Here is an 18,523-nt window from a genome sequence, read left to right as displayed (position 1 = left end):
AGCACAAGAGTGGAGCCCACTCCCCCACGGGCGGGCTGTGGAGTGCAAGAGCGCTGCGTCTGGCGGCTGCTCACCAGTCCAAAGGGTCGTTCTTCATCCGTAAGTTGTCCCTGGGGAAGTAGCCAGGGGGGTAGCGGAGGTTGTGGTACTGGTCCCAGAGCACCCTCTTACTGCGAGGGGGAGTCGGGATTATCTTCACCTTCATTGGGAGCTTCACCGTTGAAGTCTGCTCTGCGCCATTTTGTGACTTTAAAAAACAAACGAATAACGATGACAACAACAACAACAGAAAGAAAGAAACTTGAAATGTTGCCCTTTCCCAGAAAAATCTTCCAGGTTTCTAGGTTTTAAAGGATCAATTTCATTTGCCAATCTAACATAAACAATTTGAACACAAGAATTTCCAGTCACAGGAAATCTCAATGACTTCCACTTGAATTCTTTTAAAGGAGGCTAAGACCTAAAACTTCAGATTCTTTGTGCTCTAACCCCAAGTGGAAGCGGCGGGAGTAGTTCTACATTTCCTTGAGGTAGGTTGCTTTTGAGATTACAATCTGTTTCCAAGTCCTCCGGGGCCGGCCCAGGGGTAAGTTCCTGTTACAGTGCCAGCATCCAGTGGCAGTTCCAGCTGCTCCGTTACTACGCCTAGAAAAGCAGAAGACTGCCCAAGGACTTGGGCCCTGCCACTCACACGGGAGGACAGGCTTCGTGCCGGCCCGTCTCAGCAGGGCAGCTATTCAGTAGATGGCAACTCGCTCTCGGATACTGTCCCATCGCCTGGGAAGGCAGCAGGAAGCACCGCCACTCACTCACCGGCTTGCGTTTAACCCTGCTGGCGGCTCTGGAGGACCCAGGACCGTCCATCACAGTCAGCAAGGCCAGGCCAACCTATCAGCTGCACCTTACCCTGAGACCTGCGGCACGCTGGCAAGCGACAATGAAAAAGCAAGAGCCACTTTGTGGTACCTCCTTACCTCCACCTCAGCGGGAGAAGCAATGGTGACCATGACGTGGCCCTGGGCAATGCCTTCCCAGGAGGCTGCTTTCTTGGTCACAGAAATGGAGATGGCCAAGTACCCTGACCAAGGCCATAACACCGAGGAGTAAGAGAAGGCAACTTCAATGTTGTCCCCATTCTGGGGCAGATAGGGCTGCCAGTCAGGCTGTAGGGTTAAAAAAAAAAAAGAGCAAAGATTGAAGTTAAGTTCTCTAACAGAAATATGTGGAAATCAGATAAACCTATTTCTAAACTACCTAAATCAGTTTCTAAAAAAGCATTCATTTTATTTCTTTAAAAGTTAACAGGGCAGGAGAGAAGGGAGAAAGAGGGGAGAGAGAAATCTTTTGTCTACTGGTCAGGGCTAGGCCAGGCTGGGGCCAGGTGCCCAGAAGCCTATCTATTAAATACACCAACATGCAACAAACCCCGGGGCTGGTGCCGTGAGGCAGTGGGCTGAGTCTCACTGGCACTGCCAGCTTCCCACACCAGAGTGCTAGTGTGAGTCCTGGCCGCTCTGCCTCTGACCCAACTCCTGGGAACTTACCTAGGAAGGCACTGGATGACAGTCACGTGCTTGGGCATTTACCAACCACGCGGGAGACCAGAACGAAGGTCCTGGTGCCTGGGTTCGGTGTAATCCGGCCCTGGTCACTGTGGTCATTTGGGGAACAAGCCAGTGGACAGATCTGTCCCTTCTCTGACACTCTGCCTTTCAAATAACTAAACACATCTTCAAAGAAATACAGACATGGAGTGACCTATAACCAGAGTCCCCTACGACCTTTTAGGAACAGGCCCCTGGAGAGGCCAGGACCGCTGCTCCTGACAGCTGTCACAGGTGCCCCCCACTGTCAGAGGGAAGTGTGCAAGGCCACTGAGCAGAGACCAGGCCACTGTCAGGGGTGAGGGCAGACCCCGGCGAGGTGTAAGACAAGAGGACCGCATTCACAGGAAGGAACACGACGGCTCCAAGGCAGCGGCAGGCAGGCAGGAGGGCAGGCAGGTGGGCGGGCAGGTGGGCGGGCAGGAGGGCGGGCAGAAGGGAGGGAGGGCAGGAGGGCGGGCGGGCGGCTGGGCCTGCCGGCCCTCCTGCCTGGAAGAAGGCACCAAGGCAGGACATGGGAGAAAGGACCATCTGGAAGAAACACACATTCGCTCTTATATCCAACTTGTACCGTACTTCACACTAATATAAATGACTCATTTCCCTCATTAGCCACACAATGAGAACATTCTCCAAGTGAGTCAGCACATCAAAAACACAAATCTAGAAAACAAAAATATCTGTGGAGCACAGCAGCACAACGCAGGATGATGCTCCTGGGACTACCGGCTAGAAACCGAGACCCAGCCACCGTCTATACATTCCTTATACCATGTATCCAATCAACACAAATGGAAAAACTCCACCTTCAGCCATTACACAGAAGCAAATCAGTAAGCACACACACAGTGAGGTTTTACTGTGTTTCAAGAGAGTTAAGTTTCAAATCTTGGAAATCACGAAAGAAATAATTAAAAATTAAAACTGAATGTGAATTTTACAAGAGAATCTGCTGTCCCAGCCACGACTGGGGGACTTGAAGGAAACCCTGGCCCAGGAGCAAAGGGCCCAGGAAAGCAGCGAATGCACACTGGCAACAAGGGAGCCGGGCGGACTCTATGCATGGTACATGCTTGCAGTGAAGGAATCATGACTGGGTTTGAACTGCAATACTGCAACAGGTGGAAGAACCCACCATGAGGGCAGGGCTTGGGGAGGGCTTGGGGGAATCCCAGAGCCTATGAAACTGCGTCATAAAATGAAATAATAATAAAAAAAAATAATAATAAGGGAGACAGGCGCAGAGGCCTCACGGCTGAGTGAAGAGCACGCTACCAAGACGCCCGCTTCATCCCTCCTAGTGGGAGAGTGCGTCCCGGCGAGCCTGGCACATAGCGGACAGGTCACCTGGAGGTCCACTGCTGTGGACACATGAGGGAGTCAATGTTTATGTGATACCTATCTCTTTCAAATATTAACCTAAAAAGTAATAAATAAATAAATAACCCACTCTATGGCTGCTTTACAAACAAAATGCCTTGAGCATCCAACCCCTGCTCCCCCAAAGAACCATCTGGGAAAGCCAAACGCTGCCCAATGGACACACAAATAAACACAAACGGACGAGGCAGAACACTGAGCTCACGGGAAAGCCAGTCACAAAGGGAGACCCCACTGCACGATCCCGCTGCCAGGAACACACAGACAAGACAAACCCACGCGAGCCAGGGCTGCCGGCATTCGGAGGGACGGGGAAACAGAGCGACTGCCAGCAAGTAGGAAGTCTACGGTGGAAGACGTTGGCACAATGTGGTGAACACACACAAAAAAACCACTGAATCACCTAAGTTAACAGGGTGAATCCTGTTTATATCATACTGACTTTAAAAAACAAACAAACAACCTCATGGAATCAAAAGCTAACGAGCCAGGGTAGGCACGGTGGAGGCATCTGCCCCGAACGTCCCTGGCGAAGCAACCCTCTGGGGAACCGACCAACATTCACGCCCAGTCGCAGGATCCAGGCGGCAGACAGACAGCAAAGAGCCGTGTGTGCAAGAGAGTCTGTGACATGCTTGCAGCTGAAAACCACCTGTCTCGGCAAGCGGAGACAGGAAGCAAACAGCAGCAAGCCGGCTCTGCAGGCCACGCCCACCGCCTCCAGGGCCCAGGCGCCCTGCAGCTCGCAGGGTCCCTCATGCTTACTGCGAACAGAGACTGCACAACTCTGCCCGCCACGCAAGGACAAAAAACAGGCATTTCCCCAGATAAGGACCACGCCAGAGAGTTTTCAGACAGTGGCTGCGTAGTCTGCTGGGCTGGAAGTGCCCTGTCTGTTCCAGCTTCCTATCTTGCTGTTGTCATATCTATGAAGCATTTAAGAAATCATAAAATCCAAAATCAAAAGACCACATCTTCCAAACACAGAGGTTCACTCACTCAAATCAGGAATAAAATGTATGCTTCTGCCTTTGATGACAGGTGGCAAAGTGTACAGATGAAAAGGCCATACCCAGGGTCACGGCACAAAGGCAAAGTCGGTTGCATTAACTTACAGCCTTACTCCACAGAGACTGAAGGTGTGTGACACGAACACTTGCAAGGGCCCCAGGGTCCAAGTTCACTACCAAGTCAGAGAGCAAGTCAGGGAGAAGTTTCACCTTATCTACAATTCTTCCTGTGACTCCCATGCCGTTGAGGATGGTAACATTAACAACTGTCGGCATTCCTCCATAGTAGATGGGCTGGGAGCAGTAAGGCCACATGTAGGGACACTCAGTCAGATCTACGTAGCTGGGGCTCAAGCTGAAACAGAGAATAGAGTAGACCATGTTAAAAAAAAAAAAAAGAAAAAAAATTGCAAAGAAGCAACACAAGTGTGCAGTAAAGTGCACAGCAGACCAGTGCTTGGGAAGCGGGCACCCGCAGGATGCCCTCAGCTTGCACGTGGGCACTCGGCTTTGGAATGCTCCTGTACCGATGAGGGTTCCATGCCAGCCTGCCGGGGCATTTGCATACACACAGCATCATGGGTGGGGAACACCTCCTTCCTCCTTCCATCTAGCTGTAGTCCTATGAGACTCTGCAGGTGGGAGGGAGGGTGGATTGAGGAGCTGACTCCTGGGACTGTCCTGTCTTCCCACCTGAGGTATCTTTCCTATAAGAACCACAGCTAGCACACAACCCTACACTCACTCTGGCAGAGTTCTGTGAGGCCCTCTTGCCAAATGCCAAGTCCGAATGTGGTTCTCCTACAGTGGTTTGCTTGACAGTCTCCTTGCACCTGAAATGGATGTGTGTGCTGGGTTAACATCATTTCTGATGCAAACCCGGTGAATACACAGGCAGGACGCAAGAGCTGCAGTCGGGCCGCGCCCCAAGATGGCCTCACCAGAGCATCAGGTGTAAATGAGCTGTGTCCATCAAGCTGCCCTGGTTCAGCGAGCAAGAGACCACACTGCTGCTACTTTGCATGAAGAATAGCCCAGTTCAGGTTAGCAACCACACAGGGACGACCTTCTGCTAGGCCACTGGGTCTGGGCCGACTCAATTTCCAAATAAAAAAAAAGAAAAAATCTTATGGACATTGTGACTTGCACGGGCAGTTATCATTAGCATGCAATCCAGTCATCCAGGACAGATACCACCTGGCCTGAGATGGTGAGTGGGGAAGCCCTGTGGTCCCCATGGGTGGGTCAGCAAAGGTGACACCTGTGCACTGTCCACCAGAGAAGTCAGTGTCCTAGTGAGAAAATAATGCACTATGACCAAGAATCGATTTTCAAAAAGTAGGGTTGGTTCAATATTAGTAAACTAACATAACATTAACAAGCCTGCAAGCACTTAAAAACATGAAATTCACTGCATAGTTTTGATGAAAACCAGGCAAAACGCACATGTGATAGATAGCCTCGTAAGATGTTAAACTTCCCGCACCTCAGTCGCAAAGCCAGCGCCCCCCAGTGGGGAGCAGAGGAGTGCACACACCTCCCTTACCCACTGCTGCCCAGCGCTGGGCCGGAGGTACCAGCTTGCAACCCAACAGAGAAATCAACAGACTCAAGAACAGGCAAGGAAGGGGCAGAACTTCTGCTCACACAGGATGTCCATTTCCCCTGAAAATCCAGAGAAACAGTAATACAACTAACTCAGTCAAGTAGCAAGACATAAAAAAGTCAACCACTTAATGGGTATAACAGAAAACTCCAGCTACAACAGTGCGCGAACCTACAGAAAGACAACAGTGACACCTCCTGGAAGACCAGCCTCTGCTCTCTCGGAGCAACTCCAAGCTCACTGACAATCGGATGCAAGCCCAACACACATTCCAACAAACATCTACGCACTTATACCAAGGCCAAACTCAGACCCAACTACACATGAAAATCCCACAGCTGCTGAAGACACACAGCATCTCAAATCACCAGAGCGGATTGACTTCTTAACAAAGGGGGCTACAAGAAATGAGTGGCCATGTAACAAAAGAGCAACATAGAGCCACCCCTCACACCCTATCCAAGAATAAACTCCTGATGGCTCAGGGACTATCAAGTAAATGCAAGAAATCAAACAAAGGTTAGAAATAAACATAGGTCAATCTCTTTTCCTTCACTTACTGCAGTAAAAATCTTTCTAGGACTCAAAACCCAAAGGCAGTAACAACAACAGGGCAACAACATTTGACTGCCATTTAAAAAGTCAACTACCTGGTCAAAACCACCACGACGTAAAAAAATGGTCAACAAGCTGAAGACAGACGCAGAGTACACGTCACTGACAAAGGCTCACTAACCCAGACGCTCAGGGAACAGTAAGGAAACACTCCAAAAAAAAAAACAGGAAAAAGAAATGAACAGATCATTTCTAAGGAAGATTTTTTAAATGACCCTTAAAGACCAAGTCTTTAAACGCACCAGAATGCAAGGGAAACCACCCTGAAACGACACGCACCTTTCAGGGTTGCGTGCGGGTGAGGCCGTGGGGAGAAGGGCACAGCAGGCCCCTCTGGCAGAGGGTGGCAGGCATCTTCTCCGCCCTCCTGCAAGGGAACACAGCAATCCCTAGGCACTGCCACTTCCAAGAATCCACCCAACAAGATTCAGAGTGATTCACTGCTGCAGACTCCAGCCACACAAGGTTGGGAACAATTTAAAACACTCATTCATGTGCAGGGGCAGGCACTTGGCAGCAGTTAAGGCACTGGTTAGGACACACAAGTCCCCTCACAGAGGGCCTGGGGTCCAGTCCAGCTCCATTCTCAATCCTGGCTTCCTGCTGTGAGCACCCTGGGGGCAGCAGCCTGCTGGTCAAATCCCCAGAGTCTCTGCCACCCTAGTGGGAAACCTGAATTGGTCTCTTGCTCCAAGACATTTTGGGAATCAACCAGCAGATGGAAGACTCTGATCTCCATCTTTCAAATAAAATGAAAATCAATACAAATCTATTTTTAAAAAAAGCCCTTACATGTAATCAGTGGGAGGGATAAACCCCAGAGCATTCAGAGGACGCAGCACGGGAGACGAGAGCGGCCGCGTGAGGGAAGGGGTGATGGCCAGGACACTTCCCCAGGAGACAACACTGTGAGAAGCCTCTGCTCCAGATGTCTCCCAGCACACAGAAAGGAAGTCGAGTGCCAACCAAAAACGCGTGTTAACGCAGAGGCTGCCTGGAAGCACGGGCGAACTGGAGGGCGCACCTTTGTGGAGTTCTGTCCACAACCAGTCAGGAGTTACCAAGTCAGACGGGAGCAAACAATAACAAATGAGCCAATCAGCACTAAAAATCAAATAAAATAATTACCTGAGGAACATTCAAAAACAGATTCTATTCAGTAATGCCAAGGACACAAAACACCTTACAGAAATACCATTCTCTAGCTAGTCAATCCGCTCTCCGCCAGGGGATGGGTTGGTAATTCTAGAAGTGATGGATGGTATACACTACACCAGGACCAAGAAATTATGAAAATACATTGCAATGGTGAGTGCCAGCTTTCTCAGCAGTGGGGAGCTACAGACAAGCAGAGGGAGGGCTAAAGTGAACACCGATGTTAACAGCAGGAATTCATGATTCCACTACATACACAGAGGGACCGATACAGAAACAGGGACACACACACCCCAGTTCTGCCTGCTGGAAGGCCTCCAGGCAGCTACAAGCCCACCTAGCAAACCTAAACACCATCCTGCAGTGAAAGGGAGAGGGCTGTCTGGACAAAGCCCGACACAGGACTGGAGTATGTAAACCCGGGAGGGCAAATCCCAAGCTGCCAAAGTGGTCAGAAAAAGGCAGGACACACTGGGAAGACAGGCAAATGAGCCAAATCTGGGCCGATTTAAGCAACAAATTAAATGACACAAATGGATTAGAATCCTCACGGTCAAACAAGCATCCATGAGTCAATTCCAACATCAACAACCAAGTAGGCAAATGGGAAGAGAATTTCCTCTTAGTCCCAATTACTACGTTCAGAGGAGTGGGGGACACAGCGTCATCCGACTCCTCAGCAGTGAGCACACAGGCAGGAACCAGCAGCGGGTCCAGAGCGGTGAGCAGCAGCTAAGAAGCCGGACCTTCTCCAAGTATACTTTCACAGGCCACAGAGCAGCCAGCGAGGGCAGACGGCAGCTGCAGAGGGCACCCGGGCCACAGCAAACCGAGCTGCACTTGCTGCTGCTAACACAGAAACTACTTCCCTCCAGATCCACACCTCCGGCTGGCCAGCCTCTCAGGCTGCTGGGCCTTGGCCTTGGGGACCCACTCCTGGAGGTCACCGCCCTCCCCGGCCAGCTGTCCACACCCTCTCAGCACCGCAGCACCTCTCCCCCTCCTCTCCCTGCTCCCTTCCTTCACCCTCACCAGGCTGTCTTCCCCCGGTCAGTCTCCTGCATGGCCACACTAGTGCTGGCCCAGACTGACACAACTCTACTCAAACAACAGAAATGAACACCACTGAAGACGGTGACTGAGGAACAAATCCAAGCAAATGGGAAACTGAACTCAGCCTCAGATCTTGGCTCAGTTCCCAAGCAATGCTCTGACTGGGACAAGGCGTCAGATCTGAACCAAGCCTGTGACTGGTCCCAGCGTTGTATCACATTTTGAGGCTTGTTCTGTAGTTACACATGTTAACATCAGGGAAAGCTGCACTGTAAGGGTGCTCGGCTCGTTACTATTTATCAAATTCCGCTGTAACTCGAACCATCTCAAAACAAGTGTTCATTTTCAAAAACGCAGATGTAAAATCATCATGAGAAAAGACCAGATAAACCCACATCAAAGGACGGTTTACAAACAAGCAAGCAGCAGGCTCCAAAGAACAAGCTGAACAGGAACAAAGGTAGGTGCCAAAGGTTAGAGGCAAGCAAGGTGACCCCCCAAAAACCATGCTGTGGGAGCCCAAATCCTGTGCAGGACAAAGACCAACAGGAGGAGACTGGGAGGAAGGAGTGACGTGTGGCTTCCTAAGGACACACGATCAGCGTGAACTCATTCCAACAGCCAGCTGCACCAGGGGAAGCCAGCTGGAGGGCACTGGAGAACTACCTCAGTAACCCTGAGATCACTTTCCAGTCTTTCTAGAAAGCAGGCAATTATTTGTGACTCCATACATGAAACATGTGAAGCAGTGACGAGCATGGCCAGCCAGCACCGGCGGAGCGGTGAGACACACACTGTGCACTGGGGCCCTGCTCAGTGACGGCTGGGGTTCCAAGGACGGGCTCCTGTGCAGAGCGAACACCTCACCGACAAGCCAGCACACTGACCTTGCCTGTGGCTTGTAGCTGTTGAGGATCTGGTAGGCCCTGAGGAGATCCAGCTTGCCATGGCCTTGCTCAAACATATTGACGCCAGGAAGTCTGCGGGCCGACGCAATCAGGGCCTGCTTCATGCTGGCAGGGTTCACCAGCTCCCGCCTCCGCACTGTGCTGAGGGAGAAATCAGGCATGTGCTCATTTGCTCTGAATAAAAGAACATCAGACCCCAGCCTGCCAACACGAGGCCTCCAGCCTTGTTCCCATCTGCTGGGCCTTTGCAGCACATACCCCTCAGACCACACGGCTTCTGTGCACTAGTGCTTTGTGTTCAATGTACTGGTAACACATAGTTTTCTAGTAATTCAATTACCTGACCACACAGGTTATAGGAGGCAAGAACAGGTAAGGGCACAGGTTTCCAAGCAGGGGGAACCTGCTGGTGAGGGAGAAGGGACACACAGATGGAGCTGGGAGCGAGCACGTGAGGCAGCAGTGTCAGGGACACCAGGCCTGACGCCGAGGGAGCCTGGGCTTTTCCACTGTGGATCTGAGGGGCGGAAGGGATGGCTCGCCCTGGCAGAGAACACCCAGGAGCAGGGTGCAGAGCTGAGCCCACCTCCAGAGCCTTGGCAGGCTGCGTCGGAACCAACTTGAAGAGCCAAAGCTGGCATTAATTATCCATTCCTGTAAAGCCACAGTAATAAATACAAATACATTTTAATCCCTAAATTGAGGGGAGAGACAGCAGACAAAGGAAACCTTCCTCTCCTAAGTCTCATCCATTTCTGCAGATGGTGTTTGCTTTTTAAATGGGAAGCATGACACAGAAGAGGAGCAGATAAAGGTGCATTAATTCTTAATGGCAGGATAAAAGCGCTGCTGAAGCTATAGGTCAACAGTCTTCCCCTCTTCCAGCCTATAAAGCAAAATCAAAGGTTAGGTTCCACTTCCTTGTTGCCTGGCCTCCACTGTGAGCTATTGTCAAGCCTGCCAGGCGCTTCTCAACAATCGCAGTGGCATTTTATCTGCTGCAGATGAGAGGGGTGAAGGCTTCCTTGATGCTGAAAATATCTGTACTCAGCGACGGGACACGGCCTCCCCCCACACTCACTGTGCAGCTCCACTGGGACGGGCCCAGTGGTGGGTCTGGACCTTCCCTTCCTGCCAACACGCAAGGCGGGGGAGAGCCATGAGCCCCGCATTTTTGGTTTCTATGACCAATCAGGCTAGAAACAGCAGACCTTGCTGAATTCCTTCTACCTGGCAAATAAAAAGGCCTGAGAGCCAAACTACACCCGATCCACCTCTCCTCGCCCCTTTTCCCACGTTTCCTAATCAGGGAGACTGTATCCCAAACAAGTGTATGGTCACTCTCCAAAGATGACTCCGGCCAATGTCAACATTCTCAAAAGTTTGCCTTTGACGTGGAAGGGAAGGATGTGAAAGGGACCAGCTATCTACAGTGGGACCCAAAACTCCCAACACTCAAGTAATGCTAAAAAGAATTTTAAATATAATTTCACTTTTAAATTAGCATAGAATATAAATTTCAAATATGCAGAGCTTTATGTGTTGTGACAGCTCATCTAAGACCTCACCTAGATAGACGAGGGGGAAATAGGGACAAAATAAGTGCTAGCTTCAAAGACAAACCTTGTCAGAACCAAGAACGAGGACCAGAACCACATGACTGTGGGAGTTCCTGTCCCCCAGGCACACCGCGACCCCACCTTCTCCCGGACGGGTGGCCAGGGCCTGGCTCTGGCAGGACAGTAAAACCAAACAGGTCACCACGGGAGGTACTACTCGGCTTCACCACAGTAACTATCTATTTCTGTTCCTCATACCCTCATGCCAGAAACCACACTCTTCATGGAGAAAAAGGCAACGGGGCATGAAGAAAAATCAGCAGAGTGAGTTAAGCCATGGCCTGTGACACTGGCACCCCATAGGAGAGCCAGTTCAAGCCCTGGCTGTACGACTTCTGATTCAGCTCCCTGCTGATGCACCGGGGCCAACGGGGGAGACCCGCAGGGCGCCCCGGACTCCAGCTCCGGCCTAGTCCAACCCCTGTTCCTGCGGTCATTTAGGGAGTAAGCCAGCAGACAGAGGATCTAACTTTGCCTTTCAAATAAATACAGTAACACTTTTCTAAAACAATGGGCCTGTAAGGGATGGGAGGGAGGCAGAGGAACAGTCTACTTTTGTTCCCGGCTGTACCCACACATTATGTGGCTAGAAAGCACAGCTCCAGCACACACAAATGACAAACACACAGCAACAGAACACAAGAGAAAGGTCATCCTGCCTCCGCCCTGGGCCCGTGGCTCCTCTGCTTTACACAGGCGTGCACACATACCAGCTGGCCACCCCGCAGTGAGGCCGTGAGCAAACAGCACCAGCTAGCCACCAAGCCCAGTCCTCTCCGCCCTGCAGGCCCCAGCACACCTGCTGGGCGGCTGAGCAGCACTCACCTCACCAACAAGGTGACAGCGCCGGCCACCACCGGAGAGGCGACGCTGGTCCCGGAGAGGGCGCGGCAGCCCTCTTTCACGCCAGAACCCCGCACTCCAGCGCCAAAGGTGACGATGTCCGGTTTCACGCGCCCGTAACCTCCAGGCAGCTCCTATGAACAAAGGAGCTCGGTTTCGACACGGCACACATTGGCTGCCTGTTACTCAGAGGACAAGTATGAGTGACTTAAATACAGTATCACCTTGGCGAGATGCTGGGGTCACCTCAAAATGCACTGCAAACTAGAAGCAAGTTTAGACAATACAAATAACTATTGCTGGCATGTTTTATGATAGCCAGCACAAGAGCAAGGCTATAAAACTAAAACTAAAATTCAATTTTGCTAAGTTCAAAGACTAGAAAATTGCCCACTGGCTTATCATTAATACTAGATACTGGAAACTGCTTTATTTCTAGATAAATTAACAACCAAAAATACATTAGAAAATTCAGAATTAAATAAACAGGAAAGGGCCCGGCGGCGTGGCCTAGCGGCTAAAGTCCTCGCCTTGAAAGCCCCAGGGATCCCATATGGGCGCCGGTTCTAATCCCAGCAGCTCCACTTCCCATCCAGCTCCCTGCTTGTGGCCTGGGAAAGCAGTTGAGGACGGCCCAATGCATTGGGACCCTGCACCGGCATGGGAGACCCGGAAGAGGTTCCAGGTTCCTGGCTTCGGATCGGCGCGCATCGGCCCGTTGCGGCTCACTTGGGGAGTGAATCATCGGACGGAAGATCTTCCTCTCTGTCTCTCCTCCTCTGTGTATATCTGGCTGTAATAAAAAATGAATAAATCTTTAAAAAAAAAATAAATAAACAGGAAAAAACCCAAAGATGCTTCTTTACAACAGAAGTCGGACCTTGGGCACCCACGGCCGTGGCGTGACTGGGCGCTCTGAGAGGATAACCGGGCCAGGGCCCCTCAGGGCAGGACACAGGATCTCCCGCTGTCACAGCAAGTCCCCCGACTCCAGGTGGAAAGCCTTTGCTGGCAGACACACGCTCTACAGAGGCCCTTAAAAAGCTAGTCCCAGGGCTGGCACAGTAGCCTAGTGGCTAAATCAAAGTCCTCGCCTCGCATGCAGCGGGACACTGACATCCCACACGGGCACCAGTTCAAGTCCCGGCCGCTTCACCTTGAATCCAGCTCCCTGCTAACACACCTGAGAAAGCAGCAGAAGACGGCCCAGGCTCTTGGACCCTTGCACACATGTGAGAGACCCAGCAGAAGAGACGAGCTTCGGGCTTTGGCCTTGCCCAGCTCCAGTCACTGTGGCCATCCAGAGAGCACCTCAGTGAGTGGAAGACCTCCCTCTGTGTGTGTGTGTCCCTCCTAACTTTGCATTTCAAATAAATAAAAAATAAATCTTTAAAAACAAAAACCCAAGCCAGTGGTGAAGGCCAAGGACAGAACAGAGCCCAGGGCAAGCACTCTGCTATGCGCCAGACCAAGGACGCACAGCACAGTGTGGGGCTGGCTGTCGCACAGATGAGCTGCACTCCTCATCTCAGGGGTCACGGCCAGGGGCAGGGTATCTGAGGCCAGGAGCCAAGAGCCGCCCTGAGTGTAACACCCAACTGGAAGGCTACCCCACAAAGTCCTGTGGGTGTACGCAAGTCCCACTGTATTCCGAACATCATGAATCTTTCCAGAGACTCACCTGAGACCCTGCACTGGGCACATGCCAGGTTAGGGCACCAAGAGACTACCTGATGCAGAACACTAGTGAGGTGCCACCCGAGCACTGCTTGGAGGGAGCACGTGACTTTGAACCAAGCTTTACTTTGATGGGTAAAGACTCTAGACAGGTGAATTACGACCTTGTTGGAATGACTGTGTCCTACCCAGTTAGACACAACTACCTGCATGTCAGCAGACTAGATAATAAATAGGAGAAGCACTGGCTTCTCCTATTTCTCAAGGCCAAACACAACAAACAAGAAGCATCTCAGAGGAGGGCCGCCTCTGCCTCCAGCTGCCAGGAGCATGACTCCACTCACCAGAGAGTGAGTCAGTCACAAACAACCTACAAGCAAGAGCCTGGAGTCAGCCCTTGGACAGCCACCGCCCAGTGCGGCAGCTCTGGGATTCCCAGAGCGAGGCTGCGCAAGGGCTTGGTCTCTGGCCATTCGGTTTGCAAGTGAGGCCAGTCTACCTCACAAGACTGACACCAGGGACTCTGGGAGCCCCAAGAAACCAACCCAGCAGGGCATACCCAGGTGGTCATTCCTCGGGAGGAGAAGCGGGCAATGTTGTCTTCAAAATCAATGCCACCTACTCCAATCACATCCATCTGGTCGGCAGGGTTGTTTAGGGTGCTGAGTGGAGACAAAAAACAAGGGAGGAAGATCATTTGAAGTAACTCCCACAAGGTCACATGCTCCCACAGAAGTCTGAGGCTTCCAATTTCTCTGGCAAGCCGTGCACGCCTGCGGCCGAGCTCTGCTCCTCACAGGGTCCCGGGGCAGGCCGGGCCTCGCCTCCTTCAGAAGCCCTCTCACCTGGAAAGCTCCTCCTTCCACCGTCTCCTCCCTGTGCAGTCATCACTCAGACCCAGCTTCAGGCTCACTTCTCCCCACACCACTGCAGGCTTTCAGGAGTCTCTTGTCTCGAACCTCACAGGACTTAACATGACCTCACGCAGCACCTAACCTCACAGGACTTAACATGACCTCACGCCAACACCTAACCTCACAGGACTTAACATGACCTCACGCCAGCACCTAACCTCACAGGACTTAACATGACCTCACGCCAGCACCTAACTGCACAAGCCACACCACTCTCACATCATTCCCACAATTGCTCTTCTTCCCCAACTAAATGAGGCATTTCTGTGGAAAGAAACCACACCCACGGGCAGGTAAAGCCATTACCTACAATGCTGGCATCCTAAATGGGCACCGGTCATGTCCCAGCTGCTCCACCCCTACTCAGCCCCTGCCTGGCAAAGCAGCAGAGGACGGCCCGGCCTTCTGGAGCATGGCTCAGGAGACCTGCTGCTCCTCCGCCACCCAGTGCTCCTTAGAGGAAAGACTCAAGATGGCAACAAAACCACAAGTGCACTCCACGTGCAAACAAATTACAGTGAGATAAATAAAGACACAAACACAACTATAACATCAAAATGAAGCTAAAATAATTAAAAGTATGCAGCGGTTACAAAGCTGCATCTGAAAGCTTGACGAAGGAACACTGAGCCCAGGTGACTTGGAGCTCCTGCCAGCGCGCCGGAGCAGCACGCCACTGCCCCACCTAGCGTTCCTGAGCGGAACAGACGCAGCGCACTGAAGGAGTCCCTGACAGAGCCTCCCACAGGAACCAATGAAAACGCTCCTTTCCCTCCAGCTGCCAATCACTGCAATACCAGGTGTGCTTCCCCCCTGGAAACACCAGGGAAAGCATGCAGAGTGCTGGGCTGGGAAACAGCAGGGCTGAGGCACAGAGTCAAGGGCGAGGGGCCCAGAGAGATTCCAGCAGGAAGTTCTGAGTGGACACAGCCCTGGCCCGGACACACTGACAGCAACATGTCACTGCCCCCCAACTACAGCTAGGGACAGTCCTACAGATGCCTGAATAGTAACACTGGGCTGTTGTGACCACGCACCAGTTCCCACTGCCCCAAGAGACAGGCACAGACACCCAGGCGTGGGTGGGGTAGACGCGGCCTTCCTCCCCACATTTCTCTCCTATAACATGCTGTGAATTCATGCTTCAACTAGCAGCTACCAAGACCAACTGTCACACACACCTCAGGGTTCCTGAAGGGCAGCACAACACGCAGGCTGGCCATCTGACAGCACCCTCACAGTCCTAGGCACCCAGTGAGCAGTGTGAGAATTCCTCACCTACACAGGTGTGCCAGCACAAGTCCACACGGTCTGCCGACAGGTCAAATCACAGCTGCAGCGGACAGCAGGCTGGCACATGTCTGCCCTCAAGCGCGTTGCCATGCCTGCCAGAGCCTCATCCCACACTCCTGAGTGCACTGCCAAAAGCCTGGCACAAAGGCGCCCTTCTGCAAAGCTGCTCGATGCCCTCTCCCTAACTCCTGAAGCACCAGCTTACCCACAGGACCCTGAGCACCTGTTTCCCTGGCAGCCATGCCCTGCTGTCCACACCTGCTCCCTCACAGGAAGGTGGGCATCTCATGTATCGCCCCCACAGCCCTGCACTTGGTACCCGCAGGGTCAACAAATACTGAAGAACCCACACATTTCTAACAGATTCATTCTTACTGGAGGAAAAAAATAGTTGGAATAATACCTTGAAGCCTGCAAATTACTGCTTACAACAAAGATCTTTGAAAAATTCAACAGAAAGCAGCCAACCTTGGGCTGACAACTGTGGAAGCCAGTGGAGAGTATCAGGGCATTCCTCACACAGGTTCAACTTTTTTAAAGCAAGAAATGCCCACAATGGTGAGTCAGATAGGCAGGAATAGGCACCCGCTGGCAGAAAGACAGCTCTGTAGTTCCTGCAGGGAGAAGCCACCCAGGAAGCTGTCGCTGCAGCAGCTACTTACCCATAGAGAGGCCCGTCGTTGCCAATGGCAGAAACCATGATCACGTTGTTAGCCGTTAACTCCCACACCTGCCAGATGAGCAACGGTTCAGTTGTTTAACGAAAATCTAACACTTAAAACAAACAACTACTGTCCAAAAAACTCATCAACTTCTAACCACAGTCCTACAAAACAGCAGCAGTGCCCCCATACGCAGCGGCCAGCACAGGGGCGAAGGACACACCTGGACCACAGCAGTGTGCGCTGCGCAGAGCAGCTGACTCCCCGGCCACAGGTTTAGGTAAGAACCCACCCAATGCAGGACATGCAGGACACCGAGCGCAGCCCCCATCTGTCCTCCCAGCATGGCCGTCGGGGGAGCCACGCCATGGCAGCAGGTGGGCTGAGAGGAGCCCCAACCAACCTTGTCCACAAAGGGGTGATCCATGAAGTCAGGGCCGCCAATGCTCAGGTTCAGCACGTCAATCTTCTTCAAGATGGCGTAGTTGAACGCGTCCAAAAACCACGACGTGTAGGAGACCTAGTTACAGCAAAACGATCTCTTCAGGCTTGTAGGCAACATTTTAAAATGCTGCGACAGTGTCTATTTCTAAGGACAAAATCAGATTCTTCAATGCATGAAGTATGTCTCGTCGTGGTTTAGATTAAGTCAGAATTGACTGCCCAGTGCGTCTGGCAAGTCAAGTGCCACACGCCCAGACCTGAGTCGTGGGGCCAACCCAGCCCAGCGCCGGCCCTAAGACACTGCCGCCGGCCTAGTGCAGCTGTCCACTGCTCCCGCTTCCCGGAGCTGCAGGAGAAACAGCAGCAGCAGCAGCACACAGCCTCACTTCTCTACAGTGTAACTTCTCTTACTGTACTTGTGGAGGTCAAGTTACTTGTGAATCACCACGTCGCTCTCCTACAGACTAAGTTCACAGCAGGAAGAGAGGCAATGTGGTGATTAAGATTGGTTTTTTACAGGCTTTTAAAACTAAGCCTATACTGGGCACGGCGGTGTGGCCTAGCAGCTTAAGTCCTCGCCTTGAACGCCCCGGGATCCCATATGGGTGCCGGTTCTAATCCCGGCAGCTCCACTTCCCATCCAGCTCCCTGCTTGTGGCCTGGGAAAGCAGTCGAGGATAGCCCAAAGCCTTGGGACCCTGCACCAGCGTGGTAGACCCAGAAGAGGTTCCTGGTTCCCGGCATCGGATCGGCACAGCACCGGCCGTTGCGGCTCACTTGGGGAGTGAAACATCAGATGGAAGCTCTTCCTCTCTGTCTCTCCTCCTCTCTGTATATCTGGCTTTCCAATAACAATAAATCTTTAAAAAAAAAAAACTAAGCCTATATGTTTATATTTGCTTATACAAACAAAAGAAATCCTACTATGAGGCGTAATAAGTTAAGGAAAATACACTTGACAGACACGGAGTGAGGTAGTAACCTGGGTGGGAACAGGTTGACTTTTGATGTCTCTGAGCCACATACGAGGCAATCAGAGATAAAACAAAAAGCAGACAGGTCAGAGTGTCCTCTCTCTTCCCGGAGTCCCCAAATGACGTGAGTGACCCTACCAGGCGCTGGGCAGAGGTCAGCAGCCCAGTCCCGACCTCCAAGCCAGGAACCCAATCAGTACACAGACTGCCAGCACGACAGGGTCAGACGGGACCTGAGGGAGAAGGCGCCATCAAGCTGTCCCTGTGCACAGTGGCCTCAGGTCAGCATCTGAGAGTCAAGTAAGGCAGAGAGGTGACAGGCAAAGAGCAGGCCCCAGGAAAGGCCAGGAACAGTGAAGGAGAGTGGGGCATGCAGGCGTGTAGGGCGCGGGGGCAGCTCAGCGTCACCGACAGGCGTGGCTGTGCACTGGGCGTGGGTAGTGCAGGGGTGCTAAGGGTCAAGCACTGGCTCTGTTGCAGGCAGAGCTGCTGCCTATGACACCAGCATCCCATATGGTGCTAGTTTGCATCCCGGCTGCTCCACTTACAAATTGGCTGCCTGCTAATAGCCTGGGAAAAGCAGAGGAAGGACCAAGGACTGGGCCCTGCCACTCAAATGGGAGATTCAAATCAAACTTCCAGCCCCTGGCTTCAGCCTGGCCCAGACCCAGTCACTGAAGCCATCCGGGGAACGAACTAACAGAAGGGACATATTCTTTCTCTCTCTTTCCTTCTTCTCCGTCCTTCTTTCAAACAGATAAATGCA

At 52.0% G+C, this 18,523-nt stretch overlaps 1 protein-coding gene across 1 annotated transcript in view; it reads right to left on the bottom strand.

Moving 5' to 3' along the window:
• MBTPS1 (membrane bound transcription factor peptidase, site 1) overlaps positions 1-18,523 on the bottom strand; it is a 50,900-nt gene that overhangs the window by 12,654 nt on the left and 19,723 nt on the right. Inside the window, exons 7-14 of the mRNA XM_058674075.1 lie at positions 16,743-16,859; positions 16,340-16,407; positions 14,030-14,132; positions 11,776-11,927; positions 9,311-9,472; positions 4,205-4,349; positions 975-1,163; positions 75-247 (exon numbers count right to left, since the gene is read on the bottom strand). Of these exons, the coding sequence (XP_058530058.1) occupies positions 75-247; positions 975-1,163; positions 4,205-4,349; positions 9,311-9,472; positions 11,776-11,927; positions 14,030-14,132; positions 16,340-16,407; positions 16,743-16,859 (1,109 nt within the window). The remainder of the gene's footprint in view (positions 1-74; positions 248-974; positions 1,164-4,204; positions 4,350-9,310; positions 9,473-11,775; positions 11,928-14,029; positions 14,133-16,339; positions 16,408-16,742; positions 16,860-18,523) is intronic.

The sequence above is a fragment of the Ochotona princeps genome, chromosome 16 (genome assembly GCF_030435755.1).
Source record: "Ochotona princeps isolate mOchPri1 chromosome 16, mOchPri1.hap1, whole genome shotgun sequence".
Lineage (NCBI taxonomy): Eukaryota > Metazoa > Chordata > Mammalia > Lagomorpha > Ochotonidae > Ochotona > Ochotona princeps.
Note: the sequence above shows the minus strand (reverse complement) of the source record. Positions and strands in the feature narration are given on the sequence as shown.